The sequence below is a fragment of the Drosophila simulans genome, chromosome 3R (genome assembly GCF_016746395.2).
Source record: "Drosophila simulans strain w501 chromosome 3R, Prin_Dsim_3.1, whole genome shotgun sequence".
In the NCBI taxonomy this organism is placed as follows: domain Eukaryota; kingdom Metazoa; phylum Arthropoda; class Insecta; order Diptera; family Drosophilidae; genus Drosophila; species Drosophila simulans.
The window spans coordinates 23090366-23116956 of NC_052523.2; the positions used below are offsets into that span (position 1 = coordinate 23090366).

Consider the following 26591-nt stretch of genomic DNA (forward strand, 5'->3'; position numbering starts at 1 on the left):
ATGTTTTTCCACATACCTCATCAATTTAAATGCAATAACACTTAAAGCTATGCATTTATGAAATGAATTTTCATCATTCAATTCGTTGGTTTCGAAATATTTCCATCGATCTGTTCTATCGTTGATATGCAAATGAAAACTTTCCACAGCTTTATCTAATGGCTTATCGGACTTGGGATCGCATCCGAAGAATTTCGGTTTCGAGTGCCATCGATTGATATTGATGGGGATCAAGAACTTATCCACTTGATATGTACATTGTTACACACTTCTCGCTGTGTTTTGTCATAATTTTAAACAATTTATGCACATTTTTCCACATGTACCGTTGGTCGCCGAATGGCTTATCACGTTTCTAACGGTACCCGGTCTCTGGTACTGCCCCCCAACTCCAAGAACTGCCCGTAGTATCCCTGCCTGCCCCTCGGGCGCTTTTCTGGCTCTTTGTTCGCATACGATTATCGACTGTCTTCGGAGGGACAGGTGAACGAACCTCATTTCTGGCATGACTATACGAAATGATCGATTTCATTGTTTTTCGCCAGCTGTCTATTTCACAAATATAATCATTTTTGAAATATGCATATCACATAATTTATGCACGACAACTTTTAGCTAATGAACCAGACTCCCGAAAGAGTTCGCTGTAAATGGTTGATAATTAAGGCAAATTTATGGCAAGAGTTCCCTGAACCCTCCACAAATATAAAATCATTCTGAACTTTCACCGCAGCCAATTTGACGTTTGATGTCCCATGAAAACGAATTTTTAAGCGTGCCGCTCTCGGCCATCGCCCCATTTTTACCATTACCCCGCCCACTATTTATTTAACAAGAAACAAAAGTGTTAAGACCCGAAAAGAAATGTGTTCACATTCGGGCTACAAGTTAATTAGCCACAGAAATAGACAGCGAAGGAGCGCGAGAACAGATGAAAAGAAACCAATATGAAAGCTATAGATGTAGATACAAGATACACGGGCATCCATGAGATAGCCAGCCGGCCGTCCATGTCAACAAACAGTTCGACACGCTCGATCGACCATTAAAATTGTTTTGCCCGGCGATCGGTGAAGTGAATGTGAATTTCATGTTCCATTGGCCAGAACTCTTTCGATCCCGCTCAAGATCGGCCCATTCCCGCCATATCTGTCACAGATCTGAAGGGGCCTTTGGCAATCATAAATCTCTCAACACCTCGCTGAGATTTGATCTAAATTTACGCTTAATAATAAACGCTCGGTTCCTGCCAAAAGTGAATCAAGAAAAAAAAAACAAAGATACAAACACATTATTCGCAGGTCAAAGACTTGTCTGCCTAATGGACCCTCATCCGCAGCGCTCTCTACTTTTAAATAATTGCAATAACCAAGGCCCACATCCAACTTGACCAAGTGCTTCAAAATGAGACATGGCCACAACGGATTTTGGGCCATAGTGCGGTGATTGATCGTTCGTGCGCCACTCTAACAAAACGAGAAGCTCCCAATCCCAATCTCACAAAGTGGAAGGAAGGATGGGAAAACCACTTCAGTACACTCATGTTTGGTAGGCTTGTTTGCTGTCTTTCTCGTTTTATTGTCTTTGCGATCGTTGACATTCGATTGCTTCACCATGGTCAGCAAACGATTGAAATCGTATATGTGTTGCACAGTGCGTTTCAAAAGTTGTCGGATAAGATAGCATATGCAGCAGATCATAAGGAGTTTCTTGATCTAAAACCTAGAAATTTAAATTCAACAGCTTGCAATTAACCCAGTTAATTAGTTAATTGGTCTTTCAAAAATCACCATTAACAAGCTGATAACAGCTTTAGCTAATGAGCATTGAAATTCAATATTTTCGAGGCGCACTGTTGCGCCCGCGTATCTGAATGTTTCGATCTAAATATAGCGGGCGCCGTGACACTTGACTATATCTTGTATCTTGCATCTCGAACTCTTGACCATGTGCGGTTAGTGCGACCAGTTTGTGGGCGTGTCGTCGAACGAACGATCAATGAGCGACCAAGACAGAGGTTAATGCTAAGGCGACCAAGGCTAGTGCATCGTGGAAGTGTGGATCAATTGAGTGTCGCGGCTTTCAGGGGCTTTTCTGTTTTTGTAGTCCAGTGTTCACAGTTACATACCGTATCTATGCCTTAAAAGGCGGCTGTCTTTGAGCCTCGTGTGTCATTGCCGGCCGGAGGGGCTGAACGCACATTAGCGGTACAGAAAGGCACAAACCCATCATAGCCATATCAAATTTCGCGGCTAGGCCAAGATAATTGATTGGTTGAGTCGGTCGGTCGGTCGGAGCTGTATCTGTAGTTGGAACTTGGCTTTCGGCTTTGGGTTTGGCTCAAAGTCAAAGCCGCACGCCCGCAAGTGCTGACATTTGTTCGGTGTCACGACTCGGCAAACTGGCAGCCAGAAGACAACTCCTGGCATCTTGAAGGCACAAACAGTTTGTGTTCTAAGTCGGTCGCATTGTCAGTTAGTCAGCTAGTCAGTCTGGCTGTTAGTCAGTCTGGCTGTTAGTCACTCACGAACTGTGGAAACTTTCTTCCGTGCCGCAGAATGACAGCGGCCGAAGTTGCACAGCCCAAAGGAGGCCCAGCATCCACCCAGATGCTCATCATGGTGTCATTGATCCCGGGCCATCTCTTCCCAGTTGCAGCATAACAGGCATGGAGCATTGTTCTGCAGGAGGCGCAAGTCGCCGTCTTCGTGGGTTTTATCGCCTTTTGCTGATCGGCTGCAGCTTGCGGTACTTGCTCGGTTCAAGAGTCAGCACTTTCTAGCCACAGTGGCGGTCAAAGAAATATCTCACAGGATAGCTGTTATACCTCACACAGTAGTAAGCCGTAGTAAGTAGTAACAGTCGCTTGTTTTCATCAGTAACCACTTGCTCAAATTGTATCTTTACCTTCTTTTTGCATTTAAGATACATCTGTGTTCTTGAGCTACTTTCTTGACCGCTTCTGTATGTGCCACATGCAGTTGCAGTTGCAGTGCCAGTGGCAGATGCAACCAACAGTAACTGGCTGCAACATTTTTGCGAAAATTAATTTAACAAGAACTGACGACTAATTTTGCAAGTGCCGTCATGCCCCCCAATCGCCTTTAAGAAGCCCACAAAATTTCATTATATAGAAATTTTCGATTTTGGGTAAGTTTTCTTTATGACTTCATATGGCTTCGGACAGCTGCAAAGTTGGCGGCATCGCTTTAATAGCCTCAACTTTTGGCAACAAAAAAGAAAATAACGAACCCAAACTTGTTTTGGCCACAGAAACTGGTTCTCTTGGCCAAAGAAGAAGTCTTCTGTTGTTATTCTTTTTTTTTTTGATTTTTCGTGAATTTGTTTCTAAGTTGGGCAAAGGCGAAATAATCTTTGGGCCGGCGGCGCAGGCCAAGTCGAAGCTAAGAGGCTAAGAGAAGATATTAACTAAATGATAATGCTTAGCAGGTAGTTAAGGGCTCGGTCCGGCCAGAAATTGACTCCACGTCCACGAGCTTAAGCCAGCTTCCTCCTTCCCCGATCTTCTCAAGCGGAAGTCACCATTTGGGCTTTGGCTTCTATGGTACGTTTTAACTACGTGCTTTTGGCCAAGTCGCTGCTATTACAGTTCGCTGGCTTTACTTGGCGATTTCCGCTTCTGTTTCCACAAAACTCTGATTGACACAACGCAAACTCATTGAACCAACAAGATCAGAACGTGAAAATCCACTTGGAAAACCGCCAGTCAGTCAGTCAGTCTGTCTGTCTAACTGACTGTTTGAGTGCTGCCCCCAATGGAAATTCATTTTCATCGCCTCAATCAACAATTTAATTCAATTAAGTTTTGAAATGTTTGCGGCACGTCGGCCGAAACTACATGAAAAAAATAACAAACACTACTGCAAGCGAAAACAAAGCAGCAGCAAGAATGCAACGGCAAGGCGCACCAAATGTGTTTAATTATCAGAAACGGAATTTTCATGAACCACCAACTAAAACAAATGCCAATAAAAAAATGTGCATAAATTTGAAGACAGGTCTCTGCTGCCGGCAGAACGTGCAATTGGCCACTATGGAAAATCGTTTGGGAATGTTGGCCAAAAACGTTGCGCTGTTGCGCTCTCTTGGTACTGGCTAGTACGCCAATCTTGGCCAGCAGTTCGTTTTCCCAGGCAAGTTCACAAGGCAAATTGTGCATCAGATGAAAGGGGAAAAAGTGGTACAGCCACTTTGTTATTATACAAAATATTAAAGAGTGCTTAAATAATTCCAATTTGGAAAACAGCAAAAGGTTGGAGAAGATTGGGCGAACAACAGCATCATTGACCTCTTAAGGAAACATCCATAAATATTGCCAAATAGGAACAGCACTCATTTGCATAATCGTTTTGTCACTCGAGAGCGGGATTCTTTTGCGTTGATTAATGAATGTATTAATATAGCGTTAATGACTTGGACCGGGAACATTCAGTCCAGAATTAGCTCAGATTATGCCAATCCGTTGAAATCTGGTTCCTGAGAGCTCAGAGCTTCACTTTAAGCTGCTTAATCCCAAACTAGTTTGGTTATTTACGCTACTTGGTTATTTACGCGGGTATACGTTTTAATTTCGCCAACTGTATTCGGCGGAAGTTAGCGGAATCTCTGGCGGGATCTGGCTGGATAAGTAAAGATACAGATACATATATCTGGTATGTGAAAACTTATGTTAAACACTTGCCGCAAGACCTTGAACGGCAGACGGGTGGCGGAATCATCTTCGTTTCCTCCATAAATTTTGGTCAGTTTTGTAATATTTTGGCCATAAACAAAAAAAAACTTAAAAAATGGTTTCTCTTCTGATTTAGAATGTATATATTCCTCTGTTTCGACCAAAAGTCATTAAGAGTCTCATTGAGAGCCTGAATAAATCAATTTCGCTTGGCTTCACACTTGAGAGAATGCAATGCCAAAGGCAGCGATTTGCAATAATGCTGATTATATGATGATATCATATGCGGGAGGAGTGTTTCTGCTTGGCAATTAGCCGATCTGGGTGTTTTAGCATTCACTGGGTAGTCAAGCTGCCTATTACACACATGTGTATGTAGAACCCCGCCTGGCGATTGCAAAAGCGATGACTTTGGGGGCCGGACGGGTTTCAGACGATCTTATATAACCAGCTGAATCGTGACTAATGGCAACAGCTTTGCGTTTGCTAATATGCATGGCGGCTTATCACTCACTTCTACTTCAGAGTATCTCATGCGAAAGGGGGTCAGAAAAATGGATACTAACCCAAACAGACTTAATTTGAAATATTAGATACTCTACTACAACCATTTATCGAGAGGTTTTTAAGATTGTTTTATTATTACATACATTATCTTAAGAACCTTAACTACACTCCGCTTATCTATTGTTGTTACAAGTCTTAGCATTGACCTGAATGCAAAACCATTTATAGAGCTTTCCGTGTAATTGCACTTTTGATAACAGAGATGCTTCTTAGCATTATCTTTTATTGATATTTAATCACATCATTGAGCTAAGTAACAAAGTCTACAGGTCAATGGAACTAAACACTAAAACGCTTTTTAATACAATATTGAATGACGAAATAGTTTTCGAGAACTTTTAATTTGTCATCAGATCTTTAGATACTCATGAAATCAGAAGCGTGAGAGAGCATTGAACCTGTAAACTTATGTTGTATTTCTTCATTTTTATGACTTTTGGAAGTTTCCATTTCGAGAATGTTGAATAGTTTTTACACATGCCCAACGTAACAAGTGGAATTTTAAGTATGGGAGATGGAAAGCAGTGGAAAAGGTGTCTGGAAAATAATTAAATAATAAAAAGTATCTCTGAGTGGGATATACATTCATTTAAATGCCATTTAAAACAAGGCAAACACGTTGAATCATCGCCATTAAAACCTATGATGACAATGAGAAAACTAATAAAACTTCCCGCAAAGATTCCCAGAATCTAAGCTTTAAAATTATGTTCTACTGTTATGCTCTGGGATCCATACTGAATACGATTTTTAGTAGCTGGTGAACTAGGTTTAATTGATTAATAATGAACATTTTTACACAATTTATTCACGCATGATTTCATGATTTGATGTGCCAGTTGAACCCAAGTTCAAGTTCACTTGGCACAGTCGGCGACAGGAAAAAATAAATATAATTAAAAATTATTATGTCACGCAATGTTTACGAGTGTTTGTCGGCTCATTGCGCAATTTAAACGAACGCTTCGATTTCTATACACAATCGATGAAAATCCGAAATTGACGTAATGCGTTTTTGATTGAACATTTTGGGGCACGTTTCAATACCGATCGGGGGGCGCCGCATGAGTTGCCAAATCAAAACTACAAACAGTTTGTGAATGAATAGCTTTAAATTGGCGTGTTAATGACAACAACAACAACAGCAGCAACGAAACTGTAAACTTAATTTTCAACAATATTTTTCGCAATACTGTTGGTTATTTCAGCCGATTTTGCCATCGCAAAAGTCAGCGCGCGCTTGACCCCAAAAATGAAGCTTTTAAATTGATTTTTATTATTTCTTCAACTTGTTGAACTCAATCAATTAGCCAGAGATAACTCGATGTGGGTGTCAGCAATGGCAAATTGTCGCCGAACGAGAATTGTTTGAAATTTTTCATCGCTGACCTTTGGTCTTCAAATCTAGTATATGTGCCTCAGCCGCTGCTTCCTTCATAAAAACTAATGTTTATCTTTCTCTCTCTCTTGCAGGTAAATAAACATTTTCCACATGGAGTTACTCGCCATAATAGCATGCACACTTATAGCCACAAGGAAAAGCTGAAAAGCAGAAAAGACTGAATAATTATTCATTAGCCAAGTGCCAAAAGCGTATTCAAATGAAGTTGCCCATGCGAAAAGCCAAAACCGAAACATGTGTCAGCCATGTCAATGCGTTTGGCCCAAACCGAAAAGCCAAAGTCGCGGCTCGAGTGCATTTGTGCTCTTTTGGCCAAATGCGGTTTTTTATTTTGGTTTTTTAAACGGCTCCGAGTTGTTTAGGATGATTTTCGCCTTTTCCCTGGCAAACATCGCTGGCAAATTTGCCGGCGGAAATTTCATAATCATGGTAAAATGAAAATGTTACATTTTATGAAAATGTATTATTATGTCCGTCATAAAAATGTCATTGAATGACACTTGCGCTTGTCCGCTGCACTCCGAAAACCACCTCCACGGAATATTTTGACGGCAGCAATTTCCCCCGGAAAATACAAATAAAGCCCCCCGCCTTCTCTTTGGGTTTCCCAACACTGCCACAGCCCTCTGCTAATTTTTGTTGATTCAAGCAACTTGCATTTTATTTTCAACTCGGTCGCGGCGCCAACGCAGTTACATACATACATATAGATAGAGAAACCAGCAAATTAATAACAGAGAAAATCAACGAAAATTGAATTAAGTAATTTTTGGTTTCTGGGTGAACTGCAGTCGACGTGCGATCGCAATTATTGCCACGATTTGCGGCCATTTCCGCTTGGCTGCTGCCACTGTGCATGTGCCAATTGTTGTGGGCTGGGAAACAGGGGGTTGGGGAGCGGAAATACCTTCTAGTTAAACAGTGGGGCCAATCTCTATAATGCAATTGCTTAATTATGTTTTTATTAATAGATATGGTGTTTGACTTGTGGCTTCAAATTGTTAATAATTGAGGTGACGATAAGATGATCACACCCAAAGGAAATTGGAAATTGTCCTATCTTACTTCACTTTTTCTTGAGTTTATATTATTTTCAAAAAATATATAAATGTATGCGTTTAAAAGTTTGATTTTTAGGAAAGGGCTTTCGATTTTGAATAGTTTTTAATGAAGTTTGTTGAAGACTCTACTTAACACTGTGGATAGCAGTCTACTTAGTGACGAAGCGCAGCAGCTAGACATCTAAAAATTAAATATCACTTTAGAAGATGCATAAATATTTATGTTTAATATTTCATTTAAACAGAACACATTTGCCGTATCCATTCGAATGTTTCCACTGTCGTTGGGCGTTTAACCAAAAAGTGCAACATTTGCTTCGCCCATGGTGCATTTGAACTTGTTGCTGGGCACCCCGTTCACTTTATAAGCTCGATTTCCTCGCTTTCCTCGCTTTGTTTTGGATAATTAAAAGCAGCGTTCAAAGTGCAACGGCTGTGGGTTGCATTTGCATAGACATGTGTTCAAACATTCGCGTTGCGCTTTCTTGGCTGACAAGTGTTGCTGTTGCTTTGCTGCGGCTTTTCGCGTCGCGTGGGCGTTTCAATTTAAACAAAATTTCCAGTCTACGGGCCACGGTTTAATGGCATTAACAATATAGACAAGACACGCCCAAGCCACCAAGTGGCTGACTGAGTGACCTACTGCACTCAAACATGTTGCAGTCACAGCAGCGACAACAACATGTACAACATGTTTCTCGGCTGAAACAAATTCTGACACCCGAATTTGCTACGCATTTTCAGGGAGTCATTAATTAGTCAAAGTTGGAAAGTTTTCATACGCTCTTGTTTTTCGATATATATTTATATATTTTCTGGTGAAAGTTTCGCTTTTGAGAAGATATGAATTAAATTGAGTTCGGGTCAGGCCTAGATTCATTTTTCATAATTACAAAATCGAATCGTACATTACCTTGAGCTCAAACTGCCAAATGGTAACGAAATGGAATGGAAAATGTTGATGCATCTCTCGAGTATTTTTCATATTCAATGCTCTGAAGAGCTTTCAAGCCTTTGTGGTCCATATTTTTGTGAGATGTGATGCCCTGGAAAAAGTTGAGTGAGTGCTGGGGTATGATGATTTCTTCATCATGTTCTTGTGTCTAGTTAACTAGAACCTGCTACTTAAATATTTTATTTCCCATATGTTGTTTTTTACTTTGTCATTGTAGTTTGTTAAAAAAACATGGGGTATCTTCCGTTCGATACACCCCTTTTTCCGGCCAGCATTCCTTAACTCATTTTCTTTGTCTTTTTCTCAAAATGCACTTCAAGCTGCAAGTTTTGAAGGCTCAAGTGGCACTGGAGTTGTCAGCTGTTGTTGCCGCATTGTCGCTGTGTGGCTTTAAATGCAGCTGCGGTTTCTTGGAGGTGGCCCGATCCGGCTTGGCCTGGTCCGCTCTGCTCCAATCCATCCATCCGAATCCGAATCCGAGCGGGCTCTCGAGCCATTAGAAGCGCATGTCTGTGGCCGTGTCGACAACAATCAATTGCCGGTGAGCGCATTTTATTGGCGTCATCAAATTGGCTTTCCGTGGAAATCCGCATTGCCGGAGCGCGCAAGCCGTCGACTTTCCCAATAGAACTTCGCAGCCAAAATGGTCATCATCATAATCGTGATGGCCAGCCAGGGCGATGATCATCTGGGACATGGCCGATGAGATGCTCCGATTGTTGTCCGAAAGCCATAAATACGAGCTGACATTGCTTGGCATCTTTTAGTGGCAATGCAGCTCGGCTGGGCTGCCCGCATTCTGTGGCCAGGAGTTTTCATCTGGAAAAGAGTACCCAACTCCCCGAGATGTGAGTATGTGAGTGGAGTCGAAAAGGCAGTATTAATTGTTCAAACATACTCGAGCACACACACTCGCGCACACCTTTCAAGGAAGCATTTTCCGAGCTTTTCACATATGTGTGTATGTATGCAGTGTGCGCCTGCTTCATTTTCCTTTATTTGCACGATTTTTGCCATATTTCTCTCCACGATTGGAGCACGATCCTCGGATCTTGGACCGCGGACCGCGGACCGCCCTCTTTCCCCCCAAAATGGTGGCGACATTGTGACGTCGTCGTGTTCGCTGGCAGATTATGATCAACATATATGTATATATTTGTTTGTAAGTACGAACATCTTGTGTCTTTGCTGTAACCATGACAGCGAAATATTTTCTGTTGGTGCCGAGCTGCCATGTGTGAAAATATTTATTTTCCATCTGCTCATGCGGGCCTGCAATGGGAATGCGTTTAATGGGGGGAGGGAGGGAAATTGTCTAAAGCTCTTGATGCAACCAAATTCGGAATCGGAACAAACAAATCTCAGTGGATGATGGGCTTTTTTGGGTTCTGGAGTGCATTTGGGCAAGACCTCAAATAGTTTTAAAGCCATCGAATCAATTGGAGAGGCTTCTCTCAAGTGAAGCTTTAAAGAGCACTATGAACTAGATTTTTTACAAGCTCGAATTGGGATCAATGAATGTTAGAGGAATTTAATTAGGCAACAATTTAAGTCGGAGTCAACTAACTTGGCATATAAATTATCACTCTGCTAAAGATTTATTAAACTAAAATTAAACTTTAGCTTAGGTATCATTTGTATCTGTATCAGAGTTGCTCACATATTACATCTTAAACTTTGGCATTTCTTTTTTTTAAGTTTAAAAAACATAATTAAATATCTTGTTCATTTTGGACTTTGTTTGATTTTCAGACTGCAGTCTTTGCACTGCCATTAAGCCAAGTTCTTTGCGAAGAGGAGGGGCTCTGAGTTCCCATGTTGTGTTCCACTGAGCATAATTATGCTGCTGTTGCAAGCTGCAGGTTCTTATAGTGGTGCTTTTTTTTAACCGATTTTTATTTATTTTGTCTGGCTCTTTGGCTGTTTAGCTGCTCATTTGTCTTTTTATCTGTCTGTTGGTTTCTTGTCTGTGCGGAATTCGGTCAAGTACTCTTGGTCTTGGCTGGTTTTGTTCGATTTGATTTGTGTGACATGTGGAAGCTGTCGGCTGCCGCATTATTGACACCTTATCGGGCGTGAAAATTCAAATCGCCCCCTCTGCGATGATTATGCATGAGTGGAATTCACAAAGTACACAAACAAGAAAAAACCGCGTGTGGTAAATGTTGCTTTCTACGCATTTGTTACACTGCAAAGTAGCGCTTATCATTTGCTCAGAAATTTAATTATTTCGCCTGTCAGTCAGGCAGGCGGCAGAGTTCCCCCAAAAAACGAAAGAAACAGAAACGTAAAGCATTTTTTAATGAGCCGCTACCGACCTTAAAAAGAAAGTCAGGCGACATGTCTGGGCTACCTTGGATAAGTTTGGACTTCGTGCCAACATGTTTCTGCTGTTTGTATTGTACTCCGTATTTTGAGGTCTCCCCCTGGAGTCCCTTGTTCGATGACTCTGCTCATTTGTGGATGGATCTCTTGTCGGCCCAGGGTTTTTTCATTCGCATTGTTTTTTTTTTTCCAAAAGATACATACGGAAGCCGTCGCTGTCGAAGTTGTTACACTCATTTTTTGGTGAAAGAAAACCTCCAGCTACCGTTTGTCAAACAATTTCTATGGCCGCAGCGAAGAAAGGATAACCATCATAATTGATTGAACCAAGTTTTGTGAGCGCAAACAAAGGCAAACCTTGGCTGGTGTATAAATCAAACTCATATCAGCACTTCTTCATCAGCAAAGTGCTGCTTCCATACAAAATAACTAATTATATTTCGCACACAAGTATGTAAATAGCCCCCTTTGGGTTAATATTTGAATTCGGCCAGCTTTCATTTCGCCGGTGTGCAATATATATTTTTTTCTTTTGGCTAATTGAACAACTCGCTGACATTATCATTGGCCACTTTCCCCGCAAAAACTGTGAACTGTGAACAGCGAAGCTACCGAACAGCCAACGGGCTGTCAACTTCATTAGATTTGATTGCGAGTAGAAATATCATGGAAAACATTAAACGCCTCTGAATAAATTCGAATTAATTGATAAACACACTGAAACCGGAATAAAGATAGAAATAAAACTATCGGCCATAGAGGCAGTCAGCGTTTAGCTGGCCAATTTGCAGGCCAAAAACTGCAACCGTTTGGAAAAAAAGTCAAAAAAAGAAAAAACGCAAGTTGGTGGCTGCGCATGCGTCGACGGATTGCGCAAGTTCACTCGGTGGTGCAGTGGTGCAGAGTGGTGCAGTGTGGTGCAAAGTGGCTGCAACCAGTTGGCAGACTTTTGCGTGGCGTGTGTTTAAGTTTTGAGCAGATTTTGTCGCATTTTTTTCTACTCGCTGTGCAGGCAGGTATTTGTTTTCACAACTCCCCTTTCCCCTCCTTTCGGCATCCTGGCTCCATCCAATGGCTCTATTTGATGTAGACCGACTAGCTAGCTGGCCGGCACTTTGAACCATTTGAACTTTTGGCTTTTGTCTGATTTCGGTTTGGGTTTCTGTTTCGGCATTGCTTGCCCCATTCACCCACCACCCCATGGGGCATGTTTTATTTGATATTTCTTTTTTCCACTTACCAAATGCTACGACATTTCGTCATGCTAATCAGCATGGAGTCATTCGCCGGCTAATTGGCTTAGACGGGCTAACTGGCTAACTGGCTGCTTTGGCTGTGGCTTACGATTTGTGAGTGTGCGTGGCTATCAGATTACTTGACATATTGCAAAATTAGATTTATATACGTATGGTCAGATGGGCTGAGGAATGGGGAAACGTACGCTAGAGTGATGCAGCTGACAAAGAAATTAATGCGGCTATCCAATGGAACTTGATTTGGCCCAGAGCAAGTTTTACTTTCCACAAAACCCCTTTGAATGAAATACCTTGAAGATCAGTGTACTTTCTGCACATTACTCAGCCATTTCTTGTTTATCATAATCACTTAAGAAGACTAAATGGCTTCAAAAGGTGCTTTAATGATCGTCTCTAATGAACAAAGTGCCCATTATACATAATAAAGTATCCCAGGGCTAAGGCTATAAATTGAATTAAGGCCGCTTAGGGCCAATTTTACTAATGATGCAGAAATATCGAAAGCTTCAAAGATTGATTCTCTGTTTAGTACTATTTGCATCCGGTTGTAACATACTTGGATACTAGTTTGTTTTTATGGGTTATAAATAAATAAATTGGATGTAAAAACTTTAGAGCTTGTTTATGAGTACAGCCTACAAAATGTATGGCTATCTAAACTTAAAACAGTAATGTAATTGTTATTGTGATTTGATTGAGTGGAGGATTAGTTACGCAAAATATTTCCTACAAAGATTGTAACTGTTCGCGATCGGTATACCGCCCCATTTCCTCCCCATTCCGATTGAGCTGATTGAATTTCGATGTAGTTGCCTCAATCAAGTCCAATGCCAAAGTCAAGTCGCTTATTATTACCCCATTTGCATTTACTAATTTATTTATTTACTTGTCTGCCTATCGGTACTGTATCTTATTCTTATGCAAATGCAGTTGGTGTGTGTGTGTGTGTATCTGTGTATCTGGAAATTATGCAAATGGCAGTGGGCCGATTGCGCCTTTTGTGACGTGCCAGCCAATTTAATTTGTGACATTTGCTTAGACAATTTTCTCCATAAGAATTTCGAACTTACTTGGACTGTGAGTGTGCAAGTGTTCCTCCACATCCCTTCATCTCTGCATATATCCAATCCCCTCAAGATTTTTCGCTGCGTGTGTGGGCCTGGTTACCCCAAGGAACTAGCGACAACATGAAACAATTAAACTCAACATGCATTTATGTCAAGTTATTCGCGCTGCGCCGGCAATTAGAGAGCAAACGAACTCGAAGTGGGCAAAAGCTGATCGCTGGGCAGTAAATTAAGCCGCACTTCCACTACCACTTCCATATGGTTACGGCCACAGTCCGACAGCTGCAGTTGTAAATTTGATTTTTATGGCCTGAAACACGTTGCCAATTGGCAGCCAACTGGAATGGCCTGTCCAGTCCAAAAAGAGCCTGGAAAATTGCGACAAAAAAATCAGTTTTCCCGATATCTGTCACCAGTCATCGAAATGGAAACCTTGCCGACTTTTGAGGTGTTAATTTGGCCACATGCCGAAAGCTTTGGCCATAAATTCAAGTCGTGTTCACGTCGCGTGCAATTAGCCGGGCCAAAATCTTTGGGTTTCCGATTCTTGATCTATGGAAGCTGATGAAGAATCTTTGGTATGGATTGTATGGATTTGGATTTAAGATCTGTTAGCTGTTTGAAATCTTATTCTTATGGCATATTCCTATAAGTACACATAAATCATTTTTAGCACGTAATAGTAGTGGACAAACTTTGTTGTTTGGTCAGCTGAATGTTAATTGCTGCTCGAACAGCCGCAGTCAAAATAAAGAAATAATAAAAATCGAATTTGAAAATACCCAGTCTGAGTCAAAGCATCTGACTGAATCCCAGTCGAAGTTTTTATTTCTTTTTGTCCAGCAAGTAAATCGTGACAATCATGACAAAAATCGAACGGATGTTTGAAACCAGCAAATGCAAAAAGCCTTTTTTGCTTTGTTTGTTGGATTTTTGGCTGGCAATTTATCACAAAACAGCGAACAAAATCTAAAGAAAATAAACGATTTCAAGCCTATAATTTTTTGAGGCAGGCAAACAACAATAATTCATAATAAATTGTCATTTGACGTGTTTGAAATGTATTGGCAATTAAAAACGCAATTGAGGCGAATGGAGTGAGTTGAAAGGGCGGGACAGATCGGCGCTCCTTGCTGAAGTGAATCCAACTGGGCATAATTCGTATATAAATATGAGTAGTATCAATTTTTGGAGTTCATGAACCAAACTCTGGGTGTGTAGAGCTGGGTCATGATGCTCAAATCAAAGCCAATAAAACCAAAGGCAAGGCAACTCAAGTCTCAACTCAATACAGTAAGTCCACAGTTGTGTTTTTTATGATATTGCAGTTGATTTAAATCAAAAACTATGTTTATAAACAAAGCCACAAAACTCCAACGAATTCTTAGCAATTTGTTTATATCTCTTTTTTTATAATTTGCTTATTTGACACCCAATTTCCATAGAAGAACACAAACGCTTCTTTTGCTTAACATTTTTTGCTCTCATATTTTCCACAAAAATGCTGATTAAAGGTCTTTGTTCTGTCGATTTTGTTGCCCGTTGTCCCAGGTCCGCCCATTCTCAATTTATTTTGCCTTATTTTTTTGGCCACTTTTTTCATTTTTTTTTGGAGTTGCATGTTTTGGGCTCTGCAGCTGAGTGCAGTTTGCTTAGGGCGTACTTAAGTGCCGTTATTTTAATAAACGCCGCTTGCGCATGCGCAGCCTCAGTTGGCCCTGTTTTTTTCGGTCTCATTTTTTTGTGTGCCCCAAAATACTTTCTTCGCATAAAAGAAATTGAAATACTGCTGATGGCAAAAAGCTAATTTCGGTTGCTAAAGCAAAATGTTGGCATGTGCGAGGGGGGAAGGTGGGGGGTAAGGGTGGCAGTGTCTCATAGAGTATGCCATTTGTTTTTCGTAATATTTATTTACTCTGGCCATTGCATAGAGGTATTGTTTGTTTATTTTCGCTGCGTTCTGTTTGTCGCTTTTTGCATAAACATTTATGCAAATGTCAAATGCCTAATTGACAGACAAGAGTGCCAAGTGCCTGCCGCGCCTTTTCCCTAAAAAAAAAAAGTATATGAGCCTGTATTGAGTGCTTGAGTGTGACGACTATCAGATACCTAATGTGGCTACTATTCAACTTAATAAGCCGTGCTTAAATGGGGTTTGTTTAATCAAATTCTGGTTTTAGAACTAAAGATGCTAATGTTTTTAATAGAAGAATTCGTTTACCATGCGGTCTAGATCAATCCAAATAGCTCATACCCTTGAGTTGCCCCAGTACCGCGTCTAAAATCCATGACAGTGACCAGGCATTGTCTAAGCTGGCAGCAAATTACAATTTACGATCGACGATCAGCGAATCGAGCGACAGCTCCATATTTTGTCAGCTCCACATTCTGTCGGCGGGAACCCTCTGATTTGGAACGACCTTGAGCGGCTTTTGTGCGGCCCAATGGAGCCGGGGAACCCACCCTGCACTCCACTCCCCTTGCTGGGTACTCAATTATCTAGATCTACGCGTTATAAAGTGATCTAATGAATTTACTTTATGCGTGTTTCATTTGATGGTGATTGTCCGATAAACATTTTATTTCGCTTTTTATGGCCCTAGCTGGCTGCTGGCGTCTGTCTTGTTTGTTTTGAGTGAAAGTAATTTGTCGATTATATGTTTTTTTGTGCTGTGTCTATATCTGCTACGAGTCGATGGCTGACACGCCTAGATACTTGGCACATCATGTGCTAAGAGCTAAAATCCGAGAGCTGGTCCACAGATTCTCTGACTCATCCAAAGAAAGTTTAAACAATGCCTGTCGGCCTGTTAATTCTTTGCCTTTCCCAAACACCAGAAACTGATGATCATGATCATGGTGATGGACGTAAATATAGTTGTAGTCATCATCGGGGTTTTATGGCTGCTCGAATGCCTACAACCACTTATTTAGTCGATCATTTTGCAGCAGGTGAGGAGAAATTTAAGTTTGGGCGTGGCCGAAGATGGGCTGGTCCTGAATTATAAAAGTCGAATTTGATGAGATTGTTTAATCATGGCATAATTTAAGACCGAACTTTGAATGGCGGCGACTAAAAATCGATTGTATTGAGATTTACGATCGTTATGCGGCAAATTGGCCCATCTGCTTACTCTATCTTCGATCTGATCTCCTCGGGAATTGCTTGAACTCAACTCATTGCAATGGACAAATTGATTTGCCATATATGGGCTGTATCATTGGAGTCTATCCACGGACCCAACTAGTCGATATCATTATTTATATCGCTTCAAGATCACAGCAGTCTGCAATGCCAGAACATTTACATGATCACCTGAAGAAGATGCACGCCCATCGAATTGGAATTGTAAGTCGGCGACGACGACAGGCGGACTAAAGGCAATCATCCATTTAATAACCAATTATCATTGATCAACTGCACGCCCAGTCCCCAGAGATCGAGCTGGAATACCAAAAGACAGAACACTGGCCAACTGACCACTGAGCAATATCAATTACGAATTACATCTGATTATCCGCCTCTGCCTGGGAATTGGCCATTTCCATTGCCAATGCCATTGCCATTGCCGTTGCCATTGCCATGGTCGCGATCATGGCCACAGCTCTCAGGATTCAAGATGCCAGATTGAAGATTCAAGATCCATGCCTGGATCTGGAGTATGGGATTGCAGATCCAACTCCCGCCTGGGGGATGTGTGTGTCTGATTAGCGCATAAACAAGTTAATGCCATTGATGATGACGATGCTGAGCCACCTGAACAGACGCCAAGTGCATTGCAATGGGCCGACCGACGGGATCTGGATGCGTACGTGGTGCGATGTTATTGTTTTCCTTGGCAATCCAGTATCAAGATATATTGGGCAGGGGCTCCTGCAGATAAGACCCAACTTCTGGCCTGTTTGGGAGTCTCGGTGCGTCTCCTCGTCTTCGTCGTTGTCTTCGTGGTTGTCGTGGTCGGTTGACAACAGAAACTGGCGGCGGCTTGGCAAGCTTTTGATCTTGACGAAGTTTTAGTCGCCGCTGGCAAGAGCCTGTGCTGGTACCATGTTGAACTTTCCCAGTTTTCGTCGTCTTCCTAGAATATGTATATGTATCTCCTCCTCTGTTTGCCCAACACTTTTTTCAGGGCACGGAAGGGGTGGCCATATGCTAATGTTGTTTGGGTTTGGGCAGCCAAAAGTCAAACACTGTTTGTTGACGTTACCTTGAATTCGTAGGGAAAACAGCAGAGCTATGCGAAGATCTATGGCAAACAAAGATGTTTGAGATATGTCATGTGTTCGGAGCGGACGGATCTTGACATCATAGTTAGGGTTCAAGTGCTCTGGCTTCGCTAGGGATCGTCGTCTTATTGACTGGCATAAATTGCAGTTCATGAGAATCTAGAATATGTGTTCTATTCCTTGGCCTTTTCAATACCAACTCATTAGGGAAATTTATGGAATAGCTTTAAGACTTAATCTTAAAAGTGTTTGCTTAGTGTAGTTTGGGAGTCACCCTCCCGAAAAGTCTGGGAATGATTTAATTCGTCGGCAGTAGCGTGGACAATTGTCTGTGGGAGTGCTGTGACTTGTGTGCTCCTATGCAAATGAGCGGGCAATTATGCTGATCAGCGTTAATTGAGAGAGCCATAATGACCCACAGAGTGACTAACCCAGTTCCCTTTGCTTCGTTCTCTTCCCCAGGCTGCCCGCTGACGACGAGTTCCCACTGCCTGCGCTGCAACAAGGCGGGCTGCATCAAGTGCCCGATGTACCTGGTGACGGACACAAGGCAGTGCGTGGATCAGTGCCCCGCCGGCTACTTGGACCAGTGGTCCGCCCACACGGAGTTCATGGGCCGGGTGTGTGTGCCCACCGGCTATTCTGGGCCACTGATGGCCGCACTGGCCGGACTTCTCGGTGGCTTCCTCGTTTGCCTGTCCCTTCTGGCCGTCGCCGTGATGCTGGTTAAGAGGAAGAGGCGGCGAAAGTCCATCAAACAGAAGCTCATCAACGAGAACACCATGGATCGGGCGGACTTTATGAGGCAGCTGAACGAGATGCGTCCGAATGCGGAGTACTTTCTGGCCATGCTGAACGATACCCGGCGGCAGATCAGGAAGCTCTATTTGTCGGGTGAAGTGGCGGCTGCCAACTCGTACAGGCCCATCGTCCGGGATCTGGCCAAGCTGCTCATTCTGCTGAACAGGCCGATCGAACTGATACCCGCCCCGCCGCCAGATTGGTCCAGGCTGTATGCCTGGTCGGAGCAGGCCCTGGAGCGCTACAAGCCCCAGGTGGGCCAGCTCATCGACTTCTTCCAGGCCTCACACGGTCACAGTGCTGGCCACCACGAGGTGCTCTACGCTGCGCCGAACAAGAAGAAGCAACTGCAGCAGCCCAGCATCTTCCGGCAACAGGTGACGCCCACGGCGACGCCGCAGGGAGTGGGCGAACTGATGGCCGGCGATCGGAGCAGCAGTGCCTCGGCGCAGCAGAAGCTGCACCTGTTTGGCTCGCTGATCAGCCTGCACGAGTTCGAGGAGCCCCGGGCCTCGGATCCTTTCGGCAGCAGTTTCAACACGCTGAAGAGCGGCAATCTCATCTCTGATCTCAACGCCAGCTCGCTGTGGCTGGAGGACGAGTTCTACAAGCTGGGCTTTCGACCGCAGGACGAGATCACCACGGAGCTGTAACCGCATCACAAAACTCATACTCAAAACTTAATGCAAACTAAGTATTACCCCGGCTGGCGGCGCTAGCCGTTCGAGTCTAGCGCCAGTTCAGCTGGGGGAATGGAGCATTTGCGTGCACATTCCGCCAGGCCATCATCAACTTCGACTTCATCGACAAGCTAACTGGGAGGCCGTTTAGCCGGAGCCGCTAAATGCCCACGCTTAGAGCTTAGTTAGATCAGTTAAGCAAGCAAACTAGTCACGTAAAATCACAAACAAAACCATCAACACACAACGATGCCGAGGAGAAGGAGCAAAAGCAAATGCAAATGGAAATCGCGTGGAAATGAATTTAGTTTTATGGATTTTACAAAAATCGCAACAATCATGTAACGAACAATATTCAATATACACACTATAGAAATACTATTCAGATAATAACTAAGATGATTAGCAGTATAAAAGCGATACTTATAGCTATAGCTTATGTAGACAGAGATTATAAACCTTAGCGAATACGAAATGGATAATAAAATCGTGTGCCTTAGGATTGTAAAATATGTAACAATTTGTATTATTAACCAGGCGCCGTCATCCGACCAAGTCAGCCAACGCTAAGGCTCCTCGTACTTCCAGAGTATGTCGGGTTCCTCCTTGAGCTTAAGCTCGCCATGTCACGTGTCTTCTGTTATTGTTTCCGTTGCGGCTACGCGCTCCGGCACCGCCTTGCCCTCGCTGACCAGCATGGACAGCTCATTCGCATCATAGCCGATCAATAGCTTCAAATCGCAGTCAAATTTGTATGCGAATCGCTTGCCGGACACCTTGGAGATCATATCCCCATCGTAATAGTAGCGGAGAGCCCTTGATAGCTTTTCGTAGTTCATGGCGGGTTTGTTTTTCTTCTCGCCCCAAAGGCGGGCCACTCGATCCGGGTCAGTGAGCTTGAATTCTCCCTCGGTGCCCACCCACTCAATAACGTCCGTGTGCTCGCAGTCGGTGAGTATTTCGAGTAGGAACTGCCAGAGCTGCACTTGTCCATTATTCCCGGAACCGATGGTAGTGTAGTTTGAGGGACTCATGGACGTTGAAGTACTTTCAACGGCTGTGAACGAAGTAGATATTGTTAGCTTAAGCTTTGGTGTAACATTCACGTCTACTTACAATCGGAACTCTTGACTGCTTGATAGGATTTCCGCATAATCCGCTGTTCAAGCGAAAGGCTGCCGCCAGAAACGGTCGATATGGAGTTGGCCGACATGATTCTTGGTTGCTTGGGCTTCCGCTGCTCCTCCGCCTGTTTGTGCACTACGGACACGAAATTACATTCCTTTAGCAGCTGGAGGTGGGTCCAGAAAATGTTGCCTGGATCACGGGGCAACTTCTGATTGAACTCCTCGTGCGTCATTGCGCACAGTTCCTGACCGTTCATCTGCCAATCGCTCATGTTGATGTCACCTAGTTCGAACTGCTTGACGGCCCACTCCAGCCAGTAAGTCACGTGTGCGTGTGTCCATTCGTTGGCAGCCTCGGGTATCTTGAGGCGTAACTGTTCTCGCTTAAACTTGCTGTCCAGAACCCAATTCAAGACTGGCTTGATATCCTTGGACTCAACGGATTCCTCTTCGGAGTCTTCTCTGTGCATGCGCTTGATTGGGGTTTTGATGGGGCTTTCGCTGGAGGAACTCTTCTGGCTGGCCGTTTCCGGCGGCGAGAGCTGACCCACCACCTCCTCGGCCAAGGCAGCCAGTGCGGCCTCCGTGGGCTTCAGGACGTCGGCGATGTTGATGCGCTTGCGAATAGTTTGTATCTGCACGTTGATCTGCACCAGGCCTTCTCCCTTGACGCACTGGTCCACGAGATTCTTGTGCGATTCCAGCTGCAGGAGAGTGGGGGCTTAGGTAAACACTTTATTATGTCGCAGTTAGACTCACCTCCTGTGCGTCCTGCAGCCAAAAGGTGTAGTAATTCAGGCACACTCCTATCTTTTGCTCAACAAGTGATCTGTGGGCAGAAATAAGGGTTATTTGTACGGCAGATGGTGGGGTAATCTTAGCCAGACTCACTTGAGCATGCTGAGCGGCTCCCGGATGTCCATGTGCACGATGATGATGTCGTCCGGCTCCGCCTCCGTTTCCACATCGATGCTATCTTCGAACATTTCGCTGGCAATCACTTCTTCTGCAAATTGTTTACAATTTATAAATCGGTGTAACAACAGGTGCGTCCCAATTGGAAAATGGCATTATTCCACTTACCCAGGGCACCGCCGACGCTGAGCCGGCGTATTAGCTCGTCCGACAAGTCATTGCTGCTGTTCATCGCGGCTTAAAATCGCAAATAACTGCCTATATTAAGTAAATGTTTTTAACAAATTTGTCTCGTGGATTTATTGTTGCATCTTCAGTGTGACCGTGTGCGGCGGGTGTGGCAATACCAAATAATACTAAGTGGCGTTGGAACAGGGCTGCATAGTCACGGGCCAGTATTGCCACCAATTCTATCTGATTTCAAAACATTGGCGGTTCTTTTAAAAATGACAAGAGTTTCGAAATAATGTAAATATGAGTTTCAGTTAGCAAGTGTAAAATACAATATTTGCTTTCATTATGAAAAAACTAACTAACATATATTTTTAAAGGAAAAACAACAATTGTTATTTAGTTTTTACTGGCAAATATTTTCCCACAGTTCAAGTTTTCTTTTCCTGTGCAGAAATTCATTCATCAAAAACTCGTAATAAACTTATTCTTGCCATCCAAATTTCTTTCATCACAGGCTATTAATATTTTAAGCCTAACGATCTATAAAAATTAGCAATCTGGTGACAAAGTGTGTGCTCGCCCCCTCAAGTGATTTCCTAGAAAAGCCATCGAAATTAATTGAGGAATTCAATTCGCAACAATAAGTCGATGCTCAAGACACCCACTTGTGGGTGAGTGGTTTGCTCTTCATGCGATATCATTTCACCACTTTCTTGCGGTTCCGAACTCAATTGGCCGACACAATTGGCCATGTTTGTGCGTCGGCCTGACTAGGAAGCACTTGGGTGTTCCCACAGGCAAGTGAAGTGGCCAAGTGCTGCTCATTTTCAGCTAATGCTGATTAAATGCCCCGTAACACGATCAGTGGGTCAAAGCGGTGGGACAAAGAATGCCAATTGTGCTATGGAGCAGAGGACAGCGTCAAGTGCACAGCGCACTTGTTAACACAAGCGATTTTCCATGTACCATGTACCGAGATATGGACAAAGTCGGCTCCCGGCCTGAATAGTCCGGAGTTGGGAGCATTACCTCATGCTGTTGACTCAGTTGGCTCAGTTGATGAACGATATTTGCTTGCGAATATCTTGCTGATGACAATGTTTGATTTTTATTCGGTATTAGCTAAAAGTGATTCAATGTCTTCCACGAATGTTCTGGCACATCATCATCCCCATTTTTGCAACCTTGCAACTCCATTTTCCCCTTCCGTTTCCTGTCCGCCAACGAGGAAAACTAACAAGCCAGAGTGCGGGTCTTGTTTTGTTTGGGGACCAACACTCTGCTTTGTTTACTTGCCAAGCTGTTGACTAATATTAGCCAGCTGGCCAAATTCAGGCGCTTCAGGTCAGTTTTTGTTTCATTTTGCGTACTTTCCAGCCATTTGAAGTTGAGTCATTGTCAAAGTCGTCTCATTTGGATATTATTAGATATGAATTTCTATCTTTCTCTCCCCACAAATCCTTATTACTCATTATATGCTAATGAGCGCTTATCTCATTGCACGTTAAGTATGCAGTATATATTGTATATATTGACCTTCTCGCTGATAGAAATCTAGGCAGACCCAAAAATTGTCTAGGTCATGACACCCAGCTGCAGTGGGGTTACAAACAGATGAACCAGCCCAATGACAACGTGGAAAACTCACTCAAAACCAATAGCGTACATAAAACTATGCGCAGTCATTGTGGCGCCGTCGACTGCCAGAAATTCCCATATATTCGGCTGCCAAGGACCGTCGAAATAAAAACACCAAAAATAAAGGAAAACAACCCCTTGGGGTTTTCGCCTCTGGATTATTTGTCGGCCGAGCGTTCAACTCCACGGAATTGCGTCACTGGATGGCTGGAATTAAATCAATAGGGACAACTCCCACGCGGAGCGGCAAAGTGGAGCACCAGAGCCCGGGACTTGGAGAATTTGCATTTCCGTGGCCCATGCTGAATGGCCAGTATTTGGGTCGTCCAAGGATTGCTATCGCTATCGGTATTGCTGCAAGGACATTTCAAAGGCGGTCGGCCGTTTCTCGCTCCTCGTTTCATAATTTCTGGTTTTTAATTAATTGGTTTTTCGAGTGAGTTATGGTGGCTTTTTCGGTCTGCACCTAGAAACCTTCGCTCGAATTAGGGGCAGGATATGAACTAGTTTGTGGCCCGCTTGCTATTGGTTTTTCGAAACAAGTCTGCATTATTTATTGGCCAGTTGAGGGCAGTGCAGTCACGTTATTGATGAACCGTTTAAGTGGCTGCTCAAGAAACAGGACATGGATATGGTCCTCTAAATGGCTTTTGTATGGCTTTCTATCATGTTTTGGCTATTTCCGATATTATAAGTTCACCGTTCGTGGATTGAGTCACTTCTGCATTTGGGATTCATTAATATTCCGCGACTGTGTCACCACCACTGGCCAAATTATGGTAGCCAACACTTGTTCATTTGATTTGCTTTCAATTGTGATTCATTGTGGCTTATTCGCTGATATTTATTATCTATCTCTCGTATCATTGCTAATTAATTTTCCATCCTCGTTTCATGTAAAGTGTGAATAACTTGTAAGATTCCTTTTGATTATAATAAAGAATATTATAGATATATATTTATACTTTCAGACAGTCACATCCTTTATAAGCACATGTGCTATGATTTACTTAGCAAAAGATATACACACTAATATAGGTTGACATGAGCACTATGCACTTAAAAATATTAGGTGCTCAAAGAATAAAGGGTATTAAAAAATATAAATAATAATAACCGTAGAGATGTATGTCTAAAATCATTTGCTTTGACATTTTCGCTTGAAATATTAACCATTTTTTATAAACAATAAACATTGTTATCCATTTAAGGATTCTACAAATGTTTAGAACCTTTAAATAGAATTTATTTCGAGTGTTCGAAGTTCGACGGTTCGCACCGGCAAGCAACGGTTGCCTTCGAACTCGAACATGTTCGCTGTCGGCTGGCTGGGTGCTTAACTCGCATCGCTTTCAATATTGAACGACAGTCTTGTGGCGCAATTGAAACGCGACGGTTTTGCTTTTTCGGAGCGCGGGTGCTGCCAAAATATCAGAATTAATAAAAGTGCCGACCGCTCGCGAGTTTTGTTTCTGGCCAAAAAGCGATTGCTATAACGCTTATTTGATTAAGTACGCAAGTTTTGTGACTTTTTTATGCTCTTATCTTTGAGAGCGTGCGTGTGCGCTTTTGTTGCCTTTTTGCCACTAACAACAAAGTGGGCGGAATTTGTTGTGTGGGCGTTTTGTTTGCCATTTAGAACAAAATTTCAGCGTTGGCTGAAAACTAGTTAGCCAGATACATGAATAAAAAAAAACACACACACGTTGTAGCATTTAAAATTCAACTTCTTTCATAGCCAAAACGGCCGAACAAAAGACCGGCGGGCTAAATTTAAAATATGTAACGAAAATAAATAAAACAGCACAATTTTAGCTGCGTGACATTGCCCCTGGCGGCCAAACAACAATAGGCGGTTTCCATCGATTTGTATTCGTTTTCCCTTCGCTCTAATCAAAAGCAAAATCAAAATACAAATCCAAATCAAAAGCACACACGCACTCACAAAATGCACGCTATCAGCAATCAAAGTGTAACGAACAACGCTGCAAAGTTGCATATAATTTAAAAAATATATAATACTACAATTTCTTGTTTCGTTTTGGAAAACAGCTTGAAAAATCTGAAAAATGCACAGCAAGCTGTAGGAAAAGCCCACGAATTGTGTTGTGCCAGCCAAGTGGAAAAATCAAACGAGGTGAGTTTGGCAATCGTTTGAATTGATTTTGGATTTTTTTTGGAAGCATGTGAATCCGAAGTGACCCGGGCAGATATTGATTTTGCGGGGAAGGTGTCCTTCGGCCGAATGCAATGCCGGTTCCGAGTGCTCCACAGCAGCTGGAATTCCCAAGGACGCTGCCTGCTGCAGTGCTTGAACTTTTCACCTCCTGTGAAATGAACCCACCGCCCCCTTGAAACAGCTGGGAAATTTCCTGTGCTCGCGCTCTCTCTCTCTCTCTTAATCGCCGGCAGCATTTTCCGCTTTTCCGTGTTGCAACAGCACGAGAGTGTTTTCCATTTCCATGCAACGCCGAACAAGTGGCAGCAAGCTCTCTTAGCCGGCGCTTAAAAGCGGCACGTGGGTGGTTCTTTGGTTCTCTGGTTCTTTTGGGTTTTTTTGTGCCCCAAGTGGCGTGGGTATCCAGACCTGCACCACCATTGCTCACCAGAGACTTGGCGGCTCCCAGCGGGCACCACTTGTTTGGCCATTTGGAGTGGGTCCACTGCTAATCCACTGCCGGAAATTCCCTTCCAAACATTCAATTTCCTAAGATTTTGTTAAATAATCTTAAATATTCAATAATCTTGGAAAATATATTATATTTTCATTCTCTTGGGAATGAAAAATGCCGCGTGCCATTTTTATAGATGTTTCTTATGAATAATATCACATTTTCATAATGCCGTGTTGACATGCTGTTTGATGTTTTATCACAGATCAAAATATATGCCTAGCATGTTAAATTTTTCAGTAAAATCTTTTGTGAGAAATTGCCCAAGACTACCATAAATTTCTTACTGTGCATGTAAAAAGGCAGTTTATGTTCGAGCCTTTGGGTAAATGGGTCGCCTACTACTTTGCGAGACTAAAAAGCCACTGCAAGTATAATGTTATAAACTATATTTACACCAAGCCCACTCGATATATTTGCCTTTGTTAATTTTTCGCTGCACATTTCGCATTAATTAGATTTCAATGGTGCCCAATCAGGCGGCAATCAAGTACAGTGGACACTCGCTGGAGATTGTTTTGCGCTTTTACAGCACTTTTAATTTAACACTAGAGCGATTTTGTCGGCCTTACTACAATCAGATTTCAGCCAGCCCAGGCATATGTGAGACTTTAATTAGATAAAAGTCCTGCGATAAGCGACTCACAATGTTGAAGAGTGCGCCAAAAAAGAAAAAAAAAGAACACCTCATAAAAGGGGCTAGTTGTATCCGCTCTCCATTGTAATTTCTGATGCGAGGGGCTCCCTTATCTGTTTATTTAAGTTTTCATTTGGGCATGAGCTCATCGGCGGCTGCAGATTCGGTTTCGCACTCAGGTAGTTATGTAAAAAACCAGAAAAAAGATCAAGTTCCCTATATGGCTTATACTTCTACCCCTTCAGGAATCCACCCTTCCAAATTTTTGGGTATTGATTTCACATTACTGCCGCTTTTGGCGCGTTTTTTCAATTCATTTTAGTTGAATCGCCACACGTTTATTCGGGCAATTTAAATGTTTTTATGATTTTTAACCCCTTCTTGATTGTTATTA

General features: G+C 42.8%; 3 protein-coding genes across 7 annotated transcripts in view; 2 read left to right on the forward strand and 1 right to left on the reverse strand.

Annotated features, from left to right (window-relative positions):
- The window catches only part of LOC6729792, a 29005-nt gene extending 9459 nt beyond the window's left edge, over nucleotides 1–19546 (forward strand). For both annotated transcript variants that reach the window (XM_016177629.3, XM_016177628.3), the window contains exon 3: nucleotides 18016–19546. In XM_016177629.3, coding sequence (XP_016036480.2) covers nucleotides 18016–19007 — 992 coding nt within the window. In that variant the 3' untranslated portion in view covers nucleotides 19008–19546. The remainder of the gene's footprint in view (nucleotides 1–18015) is intronic.
- On the reverse strand, nucleotides 19323–21445 carry LOC6729794 (DNA-binding protein Ets97D). The gene is made up of 5 exons (XM_002105063.4): nucleotides 21245–21445; nucleotides 21053–21167; nucleotides 20921–20990; nucleotides 20151–20865; nucleotides 19323–20091 (listed from the first exon to the last, which is right to left on the reverse strand). Exons 1-5 carry the CDS (start codon nucleotides 21306–21308, stop codon nucleotides 19661–19663), a joined length of 1395 nt encoding a protein of 464 aa, XP_002105099.3. The 5' UTR covers nucleotides 21309–21445; the 3' UTR covers nucleotides 19323–19660.
- A 2787-nt stretch (nucleotides 21446–24232) lies between these two features.
- LOC6729795 (aminopeptidase N) overlaps nucleotides 24233–26591 on the forward strand; it is a 29043-nt gene continuing 26684 nt past the window's right edge. For all 4 annotated transcript variants that reach the window (XM_039295412.2, XM_016177631.3, XM_039295413.2 and 1 more), the window contains exons 1-2: nucleotides 24233–24399; nucleotides 24941–25025. The gene's annotated coding sequence lies outside the window, so the exon portion shown is untranslated. The remainder of the gene's footprint in view (nucleotides 24400–24940; nucleotides 25026–26591) is intronic.